At 43.3% G+C, this 14,601-nt stretch overlaps 1 protein-coding gene and 1 long non-coding RNA gene across 3 annotated transcripts; one reads left to right on the top strand and one right to left on the bottom strand.

Annotated features, from left to right (window-relative positions):
- Positions 1–3,072: 3,072 nt before the first annotated feature.
- On the bottom strand, positions 3,073–9,977 carry LOC112930156 (pre-mRNA-splicing factor SYF2). Its single transcript, XM_026012468.2, has 7 exons — positions 9,849–9,977; positions 9,524–9,637; positions 7,496–7,621; positions 6,314–6,431; positions 5,838–5,928; positions 4,955–5,053; positions 3,073–4,186 (listed from the first exon to the last, which is right to left on the bottom strand). The coding sequence occupies exons 1-7, from the start codon at positions 9,873–9,875 to the stop codon at positions 4,021–4,023; spliced, it is 741 nt and encodes a 246-aa protein (XP_025868253.1). The 5' UTR covers positions 9,876–9,977; the 3' UTR covers positions 3,073–4,020.
- A 788-nt stretch (positions 9,978–10,765) lies between these two features.
- LOC112930206 (uncharacterized) lies at positions 10,766–11,145 on the top strand. 2 transcript variants are annotated; one of them, XR_012000102.1, is made up of 2 exons: positions 10,766–10,857; positions 11,055–11,145. It is a non-coding gene; the product is annotated as an uncharacterized lncRNA (long non-coding RNA). The 2 variants fall into 2 exon arrangements; XR_003237063.2 differs by having other exon boundaries at positions 10,817–10,900.
- The last annotated feature ends 3,456 nt before the right edge of the window (positions 11,146–14,601 follow it).

Here is a 14,601-nt window from a genome sequence, read left to right as displayed (position 1 = left end):
GAAGATTTTATGCATTCTAGGCTGTATTTCTGAGATTGTTGGGCATTTTCTGCGTCTCTCCCCAGGGGACCATCTCCAGCTGAAGAAACATCCACCTGCCCCTCCCAATATCACACACACACACAGAGGTTCACCAAGGTGAGATGTCAGTAACTCCCAGTTTCTCATGGGCTCCAGCCTGTAGGGCTCCCAACAAACAGCCTTGTAGGTTTCCCAACAAAAATCCGACAACTTTATCTAAGGGTACAAACTGGACACAAAGCTAAACTATTCATCCAAAAGTGAACATTTTTAAAGATAAGAGTTGTTTTGGGGTTTAAAAAAAATGATTCAACCATATGCTCTGGTTCTGTCATAGCAAAAAGCCAGGTGGGACCTCTGGTCATCAGATCCCTGGGTTCTGCGAGTGGTTGTCATTTGTCAGAAACTGGATTTTGACTCTAACTGCCTTGGACTGGAGAAGCAGCCCAGGGAGAGCACAAAGTTAATCTTGCATAAGTGATGAGCTTCTGAAGAGCGTCCCAGAGGAGCAAGGCCAGTGCGTGCAGAGCATGCTCAGTGGCTGCTACCAGCTGAGTGCTGCAGGGAGGAGAGTCTGGGGAAGGGGCCCGTCACAGCTCAGGGCTTCCTATACCTTCAAAACTTCAGAATGGCTAGAAGAGGAAGTCTCTGCTGCTCCTCATATTTTTTTTAAAGCCAGTACTTTGAGGGGCAGGGTGGAAGTCACATGGAAATCCTACCTCCCTCCAAGATTTCTGAATGTTCAGTTTGGCATTATTTTGATTCAGAGGTGAGAAAAGAGAGAAGACCAAGTACAGGAGATGTCCATGAAGATGATATTTATTCATTTTGTTATTGCTATCATAACTCACACGGAACCCACTACGAACCAGGCACCGGTCTAAGCACATGGCACTCCCAACAACCCTCTGAGGTAGATATTATTAACATTTTTTGAAGTTGGGGAAAATGAAGCACAACGTGGGTGGGTGACATGATGGACCTAATCATGCCGCCCCACCCTCAATTAATATGCTGAAGTCCTAACCCTCAATGTTTATATTTGGAGGTAGGCCCTCTAAGGAAATCATTAAGGTTGGATGAGGTTATAAGATTGGGGCCCTGATCTAACAGGACTGGTGTCCTCATAAGGAGAGGAAGAGACACCACATAGACATGGAGAAAAGGCCACGTGAGGACACAGTAACTGTTACGACAGTAACAGTCTATAAGCCAAGGAGTCCTCACCAGAAACCAACCGCGACGGCACCTTGCTCTTGCACTTCCAGCCTCAAAAATGTGAAAAAAAAAATCAATGTCTCACCCCCTCTGGCTGCAGTGTTCCCTTATGGCAGACAGATATGGGTCACCTGCCAGGTACTATTCCTTCCACTCCATTCGGGTGGTTCTTTCCTCCCCATCATCAGCTCACACACATGCTGGTCTTACTTTGCCCTCCCTCTGCGCACTTGCAGAGTTCTCTGTGTGGGGCTCCCTTCTCTCCTGGAAAGGCACTGCAAGCTCTTGCACTTTCGTCTCCCCAGACTTCCAGCTCCATCTCCTCAAACAAGGGAGAAGTACACTGGGCTCCACCTGGGTTCTCCCTCCACATGCCACAGCCTGGAAGTTCTTGAAAGACAGTAAAAACTGGGGTGATCATAGGGCTACCCTTGTTTCCCCTCTTGGAGTCCATTGGCCTTCCTTGCTTGATTTCCACTATCTTTTCTTTCATATATAGCCCTTTTTTTTTTTTTTTTTTTGGCTGTTTCAAGTAGCAAAGTAAATCTTTTTATCACTCCATCTTAGTTGGAAGTAGAAATTCCCCACTCATTCCTTCAAATGGATTTTATAATTTTCTTCATGTAGGTCTTATGAAGACCTTCTCAATCTGTTTCTAAATACCTAATTTTTATTGTTGTAACTATTTCCTCTCATCTCCATTCCTATGTACTTATTTCTAGAGTGGAAAAGCTTTTTATGTAATGTTTACACATGCATATTGACTCTTGTATATGTAATACTTGTCAACAGATGTCCTGAAATGGACATTGGTCATAAATTTATTAAGTGGCAAGAAACAGGAAGATGAGAGGTAGGCACCTAGAGCTCGTGTAGATACTCAGCAATGCCAAGAGACTCAAGCTCTGCTCCACTCTCCTCAGCACACTGACTTTCATCCTCATGCTTACTTCATGGCACAACACGGCTGCTACACCAGGGCCCCTGTCAGTGATCCAAGCAGGGGAAGCAGGGAGTGGCAATTCCTTTACCAAGAAATCAAAAAGTTTCTCAGACTAAATTAGTTGGTGTCTTATTAGCCAGAACATTTGACCACCTGTAATATCAAGTCAATCTGGAGAAGCAAATGTTTGGCTGTAAATTTTACTGCAAATTCACCAAAAAAATCAGGGTTCTGGTGGGTAAAGAACCGAGAATTGATATTGGACATAAAGCTAACAGGTCTGCAATCTACTCTTGCATTCTTATTTAAAAAACCTTGCTGGTTTTTAGTGGACTATGCTTTTAAATACACTTGACAATGTTTTAACTCTTTCTTTAAAGCTATTGCAATATTCAGGATCAAAGACTTGAACTAAGTGTAAATGGAAACAGAAACATACATTCAATATATGTTAAGAGGCAGCATCAAGGCCCTGTGATCAGACCTAACTGCACATAGCAATACTAGAAGCAAGCAGAAACGAGTGTAAAAATAGAAAGTGCTACATAAATTTTAAAATAATAACCAGTGATATTAAATGTTAAAATTGTCTTTAAACACAAATGCGGGGCAGCCCGGGTGGCTCAGCAGTTTACCGCTGTCTTCAGCCCGGGGTGTGATCTGGAGACCCGGGATCGAGTCCCATGTCAGGCTCCTTGCATGGAGCCTGCTTCTCCCTCTGCCTGTGTCTTTGCCTCTCTTTCTGAGTGTCTCTTATGAATAAATAAATAGAATCTTTAAAAAAAAATAAAAAATAAAAAAACACAAATGCGGATGTATTTGTGTAATTTTCTCTTTCAGACTTGGGCTGTCCTCATTTTAAATAACACATAATAAAAATTATACCAATCTTTCTCTCTGGAATTTATTAAAACTATCGTTGTGATTATAGTGGTCTTTATCTTTGATACTGAAACATTTATAGACAAAATTATACATTTAATATTTGCTTCAAAATAACATGGGACTCCCAGAGGTGAAAGTAGGCAGAAATGAAGATGAAACAAGACTGGCCAGGATTGATGATTATTGAAAATTGGGTATATGGGATTCATTGTATTATTCTGTCTTCTTTGGACTGTTTTGAATTCCCCATAATCAAAAAAAGTTTTGTTCATGCAATGAAAGCATGTAATTTTGCATATATATACAAGTATACACACACGCACACACACAAAAATTTGGATTTTTTTTTTTTTTACAAATATTTGTTTTAAATATTAGTGCTTAGCAGGGATTCTATTCCGCAGGATATTTGCTTTTTATAAAAGGAACTGTATGTGGTCAATATTCATGGGAAGATAGTTCTGCTTCCCGACTTGTTCATAAGAGGCCATGGGTAAAGAGAGCCCTCCAGTAGCCATGGCCACCTTCCTTCTCACTGTACTTAGCTTCACGGTCTACAACCTCAAAAGGTTGCTGAGTCTAGTTCTAGATTTTGCCAGATTCATAACAACACTCAAAGCAATGACTAATTTATGTATGCTGCCAACAATCCTAAGCCCAAAATGCTTCAAAGATTAAACAGTCATACACATTTAAAATACATAGAAAAATAATTAGTATTTGTACAAAGTAGATTTTTTACAAAACAAGTACGCTGCCTCTTAAAATACATCTTACATCAAAGCACAGAAATGTGGTAATATACATGGAAGCATATGTTTAAGAAGAAGCATTTATTTGTAAACGCTGAGTGGGCAAGCATAGTAGACTGAGTGCTGGTTTCCTGGGATAACTTTGAAGAGAACTTCAATTTCCTAGCATTCTCAAGCTTCCAGAAACAGTTCCTGAAGGGATCAGACCGCTGTTCCTCTCTCCAAATTCTGTTTAATTTCAGCTGTATATTTCCCATAGAATCTTTCTGCCTTCTTGTTGAATTTGGCATTCCTTTCGTTAATGTAGTCAATGTCTGCATCATCATTATAAGGACGTCTCCGGCTGTACTTGTCTCGTTTTTCAATTCTGAAGGAAGAAGAAAAAGATTTACAAATTTCAAAATTGTCTTCTCTTTTAATCTTAATAAAACATGTCCAAATACTTAAGAGTAGAATCAGTGCACTTAGAATAGCACACTTGAGGGTTGGGGGTGGGGGCAGTCTTTATCAAGACCAAACTGAAATTGCTAATTGACAACACAAACCCCAGGAATGAACCCTGAAATTCAAAAATACAAACTCATCCTCGGAATCTTCTAAAAGAGCAATGATACACTGTCAGCCACTAGACACATGAACTTCTACTTAAAAGAAAATTACAATACTTCTATTCGTAATAACCACAGCTAATATGAACGGAGTACACAGTATATACTAAATAGTATTTTAATATTTGTATGTATTAACTCCTAAAATATAAACTAATTCTGCTCTGCCTAATATTCATCCATGTCAGTATTAAGAAACACAAATATAGCAAAGGTGCATTTACTAGAATATACATACTTCTTCAAATCATATAGTGGAATGCTTATGAAGGTAAGAGCCTTTAAAGAATAATTTTCTTTGGGCCTTCCCTGCTCAATAATGACAACTCCATTTTGGCAATATTTTGTACCTCCATCCCAGATCATATGAATTTGACTCACACATGCTATCTGTCCCCAAAACTACTACAAACTCTGAATCAGAAATGAGGAAGAATGGTATCTGCTCTTTCAATTTACTCTATGCACACTGTGTCCATTTTGTCATTAAACATTTAAAAGTTCAGGCTGCTGTACTGAGTACTCACTGTTTTTCCAGATCTATGACCATCCTATCAACCTCCTCTGTGGAAGGCACATGTGTTCCATGAAGAAGACTGTTGGAAGTTGGGAAAAACTCTTCTCCACTAAAAAGACAGCAAAACAGACTTAAAGTAACACTACACAGTTCCACGTTGGCAAATTTATTTATTTATTTTTCCACGTTGGCAAATTTAAAACTAAACTACCACTCCTGGTAAGAAATAAAATATATAATGTGTTAACTGTGGGATCCTACCTTAACTTTTAAAAATAAATAAGTAAATAAAGAATTGAAAGGGACCTAATATATTACCTCCTCCAGTAGCTTCATTCTACAGATTTAAGAGCCAAGGGCCAGAGGTTAAGGGACATGCTTCCAGATTCAGGTTCCCTTCCCACTAATGCAAAGGTCAGCAAACCACACTATGTGCTTTTGCAAACATTTTACTGGGCCCCAGCCACACCTATTTGTTCATGTATCCTCCAAGGAGGCTTTCACATCACAGCAGTGGAGTAGTTTTGATGGAGACCAAAGAGCCCACAAAGCCTAAAATGTTTACAGAAGATGTTCACCCATCCCGGCACTAAGGCATTCTGTCTCCTAAAATATCTGAGTAACTCTGATAATCTGGTTGTTAAACTCTCAACACCCAGTCTTAGAATGCCCAGCTAGAAGAATAACCAGGTGGCTAGCCGAACTGCTGTGGAGTGAGCAACAAATAGTATTGTCAAGGCCAGAGAGCATTCTTAGACAGCTGCTGCTGACTCACACCCAAGCTTTAAAGTGTGTTTCTATCTATGTACGTGTGTATGTATGTCTACACCACACACACGCCCCTATGTCCCTTCAGAATGAAAACAGGACTTGCATTAATCCTGTCAACTCACTGTTTTTCTCTCAGTCTCTCATAGGTTTCCATGTCAGGCTTGATCTGCTTCGTCAGCCGATGATACTGGCGTAACTGGGCAGCAGCATAATCTAAAGATAAAAGGAGAATTGGAGAAGATATATTTCCCTGTTTTGTCATTATGATCCAGAGAATATCAAAATCATTATTAGTTAATGTTTGCACAAGACACTGAGTATAGTTTCTACTCTGAAGATGCTGCAATATGGGCTTTTGCTAGTTTTACCATAAAGAATAAAAGAATCCAGCTGGCTGAAGTACAGCTTTTTTTACTTCTGCTCTATGAGACATATTTGTATTTTTCTTGGGTTTAAGCATCTTGGAAAATATCCCACAAAGGGGCATATCCTTTTTTCTTTTGGGGAAGCAGGGGGCAATATCCTTTTTTAAAACCTGAAACTCTGAAGGTAATACTAATCTAACAGGGACATTCAGTATAGGAATAATGAGCTTTACCTGAGAATCCCAGGTCAGGGTTTTTCCTCCTCTTCTTCCTTTCCCATCTTTCTGCATCTTCTGCACTGATCTCCAGCAGCTTCACTTTCTCATAGTCCTCTCCTCTCGCCGCACATTCCTAAGAAGAGGGAAAAGCAGCTAATACCTGCAATGGTGACCCAAACAAGTACTGGATCTATTTTAAATCAAGGGACGTCTGGGTGGGCTTAGCAGCTGAGAATCTGCCTTCAGCTACAGGCATGATCCCAGAGTCCTGGGATCAAGTCCCGCATTGGGCTCCCTGCATAGAGCCTGCTTCTCCCTCTCTCTATGTCTCTGCCTCTCTCTCAATCTCTCTGTGTGTGTGTGTGTGTCTCATGAATAAATAAATAAAATCTTTTTAAAAAAAGTTGAACAAAGATATCAGGCAATACTTTAAAACTAACAATTACTATTTGGAGGAAAACTGGGAACCTACTACGGTGTTTAAGAATGCCCACCTCAATTTAAAACATGTACTCTGGGACGCCTGGGTGGATCAGCAGTTGAGTGTCTGCCTTTAGCTCAGGGTGTGATCCCAGAGTCCTGGGATCGAGCCCCACATCAGTCTCCCTGCATGAAGCCTGTTTCTCCTCCCTCTGCCTGTGTCTATGCCTCTCTGTGTCTCTCATGAATAAGTAAAATCAAATAAATAAATAATCAATCAATCAATCACACATACTCAATGAGCAGCAGGTTCTAGGCCCCTCAGAAATGCTCTTCATGCACTGACTTGTTTACTTCGTCAGCAACTACAATGTTACAGTCCCCATTTTACAGATGAGAAAACAGAGGTACAGAGAGGTTAAATAAGTCCCCCAAAGTATTGCTGCTAGTAAAAAGCAGGGCCATCATGTGGACTCCAGCAATCTGCTTTCACACCGGTGTACAAAACCATTTTCTACGGTCTTGATATAATAGAATGACTGAGAGGCACCTGGGTGGCTCAGTGGTTGAGTGTTTGCCTTCGGCTCAGGTCATGATCCCAGGTTCTGGGACCGAGTCCCACATGGGGCTTCCTGCATGGAGCCTACTGCTCCCTCTGCCTATGTCTCTGCCTCTCATTCTGTGTCTCTGTGTCTATCTTTACAAAAAAAAAAAAAAAAACAGAATGACTGAAACAATAGAATGACCACTTATCAAGCCAACAGAGTAGATCCTAACCTTCTTCTTTTCTTCTTCCTGCAGCTCCCACTCCAGACGAGCTTTCCTGGCTTCCCAGTTAGCAGGTAACTTAAGTCTTTTATCTTCTTCAACAACTTCCTGGTGATTTAATTTACGAGCTTCATTCTAAAACCATAATACAAAAAAAAAATAAATAAATAAAACCATAATACAAAAAGTTTGTCAGCTGAGACATGAAAATAAATCCAAACAAAATCTTGCCCATTTAGAAAGGGTCAAGACACATTAACAGAGGGACTCTGTTTTATCCCAAAAGCAACAGGTAGCCATCAAAGGATTTTAAGCAAAGGAATGGCCTAATTAGGGTTTAAGATTTATTTATTTATTTGTATAGTAAATACAAATAAACACCTGCTTCCCAAGTAGGGAGCCTCTGCCTCCTCTCCCTCTCCTTCTCTCTTCCTCTCCTCTCCCTCTTCCTTTCGTTCATTCTTCCTCTCCCCTCTTCCTCTCTCTCCCTCTTCCTCTCTCTCTCTCTGCGGACACCCCCTCCCCACCCCTTGTGCTCTCTATCTCAAAATAAATAAAATCTTTAAGCAATAAAAATTTTTAAAAAATGAACCTAATGGCACAAAACAGTATCAGCTTAAGGGACAACATAAATTAGATGTCTCTTAGGTCACAGGTTGGCAGCAATTAGTCCAGGAAGCCATATCTCGTAACTTCCAACCACATGTACTTTACACAGTCTCTCCACATAAATATTTAAGTGTGTTTGATTCTTTATTAACTTTTTCTGGGCAAACGGACATCTCCTCTCGACTACCATCCCTCGTACATTCTTGTACTCTCGGCTCTGGCAATGCCCTCCAGTTGAAAACACCAAGAACATACCTACAGTCAAACAAAGTTGTGTTTGCTGCACTGAAGGAGAGTAAACTACAGGAAACTGTAGGCATTTTGGTGATAGGGTGTTAGGAGAGGCTAGTTGCAGGATTTGGGTTTTTATCCCGTGACTGGTATGGGAGGTAAGGCAGTGTGGCTCTGCTCTGGATGAGACACTCTCAGAAAGGCAGGGCATACGATGACTGGGTACCCTAAGTTTTTCAACAGGATTAATGGGGTGAGACTAATGCTGTAATTGGTCCTAAGAGTCACCGGTGTTAGCAGAAAAGGGGAATGTGTGGTCATTTTTGTGGTCTGAACAGTATTGTTTTTGTCTCACTCCAATAGTCAGAGTGATGTTGGGGGTTTGTGAAACCACATCCAAGCTTTCGGTCAAACCACTTAGGTTGAAATACACCAGAGCTGCTTTTTCCCTTCTCAGCTATAACTGCAGCCAGTTGTTTGCTGGACTCTTATCCCTAATATGAATTCCCTCACTTTGCATTGGATTCCTCTGCTTGGATATTTCTTCCTCCAATTTCTTTGTCTGATAATACCTTACACGTCTTCCAAACAGTTTAGATCTCACCTCATATATGAGACTCATATATGAGTCATATATGAGGCACTCCCTGGGAGCTCCTCAAACTGTATTCATCTCTCCTCCACCCTCCCAGGGCACTTTGTTCCCAAAGCTAGCACACCATATAATTTCTGGCTAGAAAGTCGTCTCCTCTACTTAAGAGCCAAAGCCGTATCATAATCATGGAGTTTCGCATCAACTGGGTAAGCCCCTGACACTACAGACTTTCGGAGATTTGCTGATTATTTTTGAATGAACAAACAATCAGCTCTCTTATTAACATGGACGACTTTCTTCCAGTCTCTAGCTCCACACACCCCCTAGGTTAAAGGAAAGGTTTGTTAGACTCATACAGCAGGCAGGCTGCTGGTAATAGGGACTCCCAAACCTTGCCCAGGTTCATTAAATCAGAAGTGGGTAGGAGAGTTGGAGAGAGCATGTGTATTTTGAAAGGTGATTTCAACCTGCTGCCAGGATTGAGAACCACCGGGAAAGACCTTTCATCCAGTTCTGCGGGTCAGGCAGGGGCGCTGGAGCGGCTCGCGCGTCCCTCCACAAACGCACCCGGACAGGTCTCCGCTGCCTCCGGGGCTACTCACCCGCTTCAGGTGCAGCTCCCGGAATTTGCGCAGCCTCTGTTCGCGCTTCTGGGCGGCCAGCTCCGCGGGCGCCGCCGGGGGCTGCTCCCCCTCCTCCGAGCTGTCCACTGGCACCTGCGGCGAACAGGACCCGCTGGAGTCGCGGCGGCAGGATCGATTCCCCGCCAGTCCTGCCAGGCCCGGCCAGGCCCCCCGCACTGCCCCGACGTCACAGCGTCTGCGCCTCCCTGGCCCGGCGCTCTGGCCTCTCCCCCACCCCTCGCCCTTGCCGTCCCCGGGAGTCTGCTCCCACAAAAATCCCTGGGGGGGAGCCGACGGGACTTACCTTCTCGGCTAAAATCGCAGCAGCCATCACAAACTTTCAGTCGCCACTTCCGGCAACAACACAGAGCACTTCCGTCTGCCCGTGGCCCACCCGCCGATACGGAAGAACATCCCACTGTAAGCCCCGCCCCTTCCTGATGGTCTCGGAGCTTCGGACCAATCCCTGCTCCTGTTAGCAGGGAGACGTTTTCGATTGGGCAGAGCCTTGCGCAGCCGCAAAAGGTAAAGTGGGCGGGGCCGGGGAGAGCGGAAGGGCACCTGCTTAGGAGCGACCCGCCAAACCTGGAGGCGGGTGCAAGGTCTCCCCAGCTGCGCGCCGCTCCTTGGAGCGAAGGGTCTTTGCCATTGAGCGCTTCGCCTCAGCGTCACCTGCGAGGCAGGTCTCCCCTGCGTGCCTCGTCTCACCTAGACCCTCAGGACTGTCAGGTCGCACCATTTTAATTTCCTTCCGTAGTGTAGAAATATTTCTCTCGTCTGGCCCCTTTCCTCCCGCCACCCTCCGCCTTCCGCTGTAGAACTGTATAAAATTTCTAGATATGGAGAGAAGCTGCATTTTCCTTTTTAAAACAAATAGCTAATGAACTCGAACTGTGCAAAAAGACCTTCCAGAGTGCCTGGGTGGCCCAGCTGGTTAAGCATCTGCCTGGGGCTCTTGGGCTCAGGTCGTGATCCCGGGGTCCCCAGTGGAGCCACATCAGGCTCCCTGCCCAGTGGAGGGCCTGCTTCTCCCCTTCTCTCCTCTGCCCCTCCCCTCCTTTCCCTCCCCCCCCCGCCCCGCCTCCCGCCCCGGCTTACTCTCTCTCTCTCTCTCTCTCTCTCTCTCAAAAATACGTAAGATCTTTTTAAAAAAATAAAAAGACCTCGAACTTTGCCAGAAACAGCAATTGTTTTAGGAGCAGTTGTTCCTAGAGTCGACAGGGGGCCGGCGTCTGACCGGGAACACTGTCAGCGTGGACTTCACGAAGACAGTAATCAGTGCATACCATGGGTGGTTTCCTTCGTTAGCAACGGTAAATCAGTCCATCGAAGTGGAACCAAAAGCCGTTGAGCCTGGTAGTACCGATTGGCAATTTTGTTTTCTTTTATTCAAGTCGTATAATTGTGTCCCCCAACCGCCACTCACTTCCCCTTTCTCATTAAAAAAACAAAAAAACAAAAAACAAAAAAAAAAACAAAAAACCTTGCTTTCCCCCCTACCCCTGAACAGGTGACACATTTTTCTGGTGGCTGCTGGAATCTCTGCTGCCCGGATTGCAATTCTGAGACCCCAAATAAAGAGACCCCTTTGTTCTTGTTCAGTTTTGCTTTCTTCTCTCAGTTGACGTTTATGGTGTCAGAATGGTGTGGGATAAGAAGCATCAAACGGCTCTGACTCCTGCGACAGTGGGGGATTTGAACAGGTGGTAACTTAGTGCATTGTGGTGTATCCTCTCCCCCAAAAAGCTCCAGGTTCTCAGCCTCCTTTTTTTTTGGTTGAGGTTCAGGCCTCATTTCTTTGGGTGTCTTTCTGGTGCTGGCTTCTGTCCAGCGTCGGGCTCCCTGCATGGAGCCTGCTTCTCCCTCTGCCTGTGTCTCTGCCTCTCTCTCTCTCTCCTCTGTGTATTCTCGTAAATAAATAAATAAAATCTTTTTTTTTTATAAATAAAATCTTAAAAAAAAATTGCTGCTGGAGAGCAGCCTCCCTCTGGAAGCCCAGCTGTATTTATGTTCAAATATTATGGGCGCATTCCTTGTAAGTTTCTGTCTTGTTGGACCAATCTGACCAAAAATGACTTGTGCTTACTATGACCACTTTGGAGATGTTCTGAGATTCCAAAATTAGTTTATCTGCATGCACAATTGGAAAATGAAAAAACAGAGCAACTAAGGATGGGGAGTGTATTTAAGTTGGTATTTGGAGCCTCCAAGAAATTAAATAATTTTAAACTTGCTTCCTTATAAGAAAATAACTCTAAACTCTCTAAAGCTAACTGTAACTGCTCTCAGAGAGTATCTGAACTAGGAAAGCTTATGGAGTCTTTTGAGCTAACTGCTGCAACTGAGCAGCAGTTAGATGGAAGCCTCTTCCACCTTCTCCTGCTCTCCACCTATAGAAAATTATAGTCTAGCTGAACTTACATCCTATGACAACCTGGAAGTTTCTATAGGTCCTCCAGTCATCCAGACTCCTTCTAAAGTTAAGCCTAATGAAAGAGGCTCCGGGATATTATCAATTACTTGTATTACTTGGATTAAGGTAGAATTACAAGTTTTTATCAAAGCCTTTTCCCAATGCCCTTGAAGACCCTCTAGGATTTGCTAAGGAATTCAATTTAGTTATTCAGATCCGTAAACCTGTTATTCTGACCTTTACTGATTTATCCATATGCTTGTGACTGAGGGTCATGCAAGGGAATGGATGGGGAAAGTAGGATGGACATAGCATTTTGATGATTTTTCTAAACGAAAAGGCTACCAAAAAAAAAAAAGTGCCTTTAAACTAGCCAAAGAATTACATAAAACTATTCTGGCAGTTTTTCCAAAGACCACAGATTAGAGAAAAATTCAATGATATACTCAACGGCCAAATGAACCTGGTTTATTATGATGATGATGATTGGAAAAAAACTTTTAAACAATACTCTGGTATTGACAAAATTAAACATGAAATGTCCTTCTTAACTCCACCTTTGCTAATGGGTTAGACAGTGAACTTGGTCCTGTAGTTAAATGACAGCCACTCAGCTGGGCCCCTATGGAGCCTGATGATCTGGTTAACTTGGCTGATCAGTTATCTCGCACCAAAGAATGAGCAACAAAAAGAAAAGACTCATAAATCCAAGCTGCCCAGATCATGCATCTCCAATTACAACAATTAACAACCCCCAGAAATCCCCCCAAAATCTTCAGGGTCTTTCTCCTAAAGAAGGTGTTTGCAATTACTGCAGAAGAACCCGACCACTGGAAGAAGGCTTGCTGCAAACCAACAAGACAAAATCAGCTGCAAGAGCCTCAGAGCACTTTCCCCTCTAAGGACACCAGCAGCTGGGGAAGAAGGCTCATATGACAGAACAGGGCGGCTCTGAGGCCAGGATGGGAAGTCTTCCCATGACCTCAAACTGACACCTTGGGGAGAGAAATATTGTGAATGAGGTGATGGCAGCTTTTACAGACTCAGAAGCAACACGTCAATTTCAACCTCACCAGCCTCTCTGTCCCCCTTGAGTACAGAAACACTGCAAACGGTGGGAGTGGCTCATACCCCATGACAATTTTAAAATCCTTACCCATCCTTTTTTTAGCTGGAGACTTTACAAGGCACTCACCCATTCCTTCTGATCTCTATAATTCCTATTCACCTGTTAGGCCATGATTTTCTTGAGATTTTTCAGGCACACCTCAAAAGGGGTAAATGTGTTTTTTGTTTGTTTCTAAAGGCTCTAAAAATAGGGCAGCCCCGATGGCGCCGCCTGCAGCCCGGGGTGTGATCCTGGAGACCCCGGATCAAGTCCCATGTTGGGTTCCCTGCATGGGGCCTGCTCCTCCCTCTGCCCGTGTCTCTGCCTGTGTCTCTCATGAATGAATAAATAAATAAAATCTTAAAAAAAAAAAAAAAGAGGATAAATAAATAAATAAGGGTCCCTGGGGTCCCTGGCTGGTCCAGTCAGTGGAGCATCTGAGTCTAGATCTCAGGGTCACAACTTCAAGCCCTACTTTGGGTGTAAAGATTACTTAAAAAGGAGAGGAAAGGGACACCTGGGTGTCTCAGCAATTGAGTATCTGACTTTGGCTCAGAGCGTGATCTTGGAATGCCTGGATCAAGTCCCACATCAGGCTCCCTACGAGGAGCCTGCTTCTCCCTCTGCCTATGTCTCTGCCTCTCTCTCTCTGTGTGTGTCTCTTATAAATAAATAAAATCTTTTTTTTTTTAAATAGGAGGGGGGAATGTTTTTGCAAATAGAACAGCACACAAAATTCTATAGAAAAGCGCCTACATCAATAACCTTCTTTCCTGTAATTCAAAACCTACAGCACCACCTCCTGGACACTGTCCCTAACATTCTTTGGTCCAAAAGTCCTCCTGGACATTGTATACACTCTGTCCCTCCTATCTAAATGATCAGATTGATCGTTACAAGCCACTCCCTAATATTAAACAACATCCTCTAAATTATGAGGCTACTCATAATTCCTGTAATCAAGGAATATATATATAAAGGTTTGATTATTCCATGCACTAGTCCTTATAAAATGCCAATTTTTCCCATCCAAAAATCTCACGGCAGAGGATGGCGGTTTGCACAGTATCTTAGAGCAATCGATAACATTGCCTTTCCACAACATACACATGTGTCTAATCCTCACACCTTACTTTCCACTATTCCCTCCAGACAGCAAATCTACACAGTAGTGGGTTTATGTAGTGCCCTCTTCAGCACACATGTGGACTCAGCCAATTTTTGCCTTCACCTGGGAAGGAAAATAATAGACCTAGACAGTTATATCTCAAGGTTGCACGGAGAGCCCTACTTATTGACCCCACACCTTTCTTTTTAAAAGATTTTATGTATTTGTTTGTGAGACACACACACACACAGAGAGAGAGAGAGAGAGAGAGAGAGAAGCAGGGTTCAAGCAGGGAGCCAGACACAGGATTCGATCCCTGAACTCTGGGATCATGCCCTGAGCCGAAGCCAGACACTCAACCACTGAGCCACCCAGGCGTCCCTACCCCAAATCTTAAAAGCAGACATAGTTCATGTAACCTTCCCTCA

Source organism: Vulpes vulpes, chromosome 2, assembly GCF_048418805.1.
Source record: "Vulpes vulpes isolate BD-2025 chromosome 2, VulVul3, whole genome shotgun sequence".
Classification (NCBI taxonomy): Eukaryota; Metazoa; Chordata; class Mammalia; order Carnivora; family Canidae; genus Vulpes; species Vulpes vulpes.
This window is presented reverse-complemented; position numbering and strand designations above follow the sequence as displayed.

What these genes read in the sequence shown, in the direction of transcription:
- LOC112930156 (XM_026012468.2), bottom strand. Translation starts at nt 9,875, where the DNA reads ATGGCTGCTGCGATTTTAGCCGAGAAG. An exon ending in CTGCGATTTTAGCCGAGAAG is followed by an intron (nt 9,638 to 9,848) that starts GTAAGTCCCGTC and finishes TGTTCGCCGCAG; the next exon opens with GTGCCAGTGGACAGCTCGGA. An exon ending in CCCTGACCTGGGATTCTCAG is followed by an intron (nt 5,929 to 6,313) that starts GTAAAGCTCATT and finishes TTTTATCTTTAG; the next exon opens with ATTATGCTGCTGCCCAGTTA.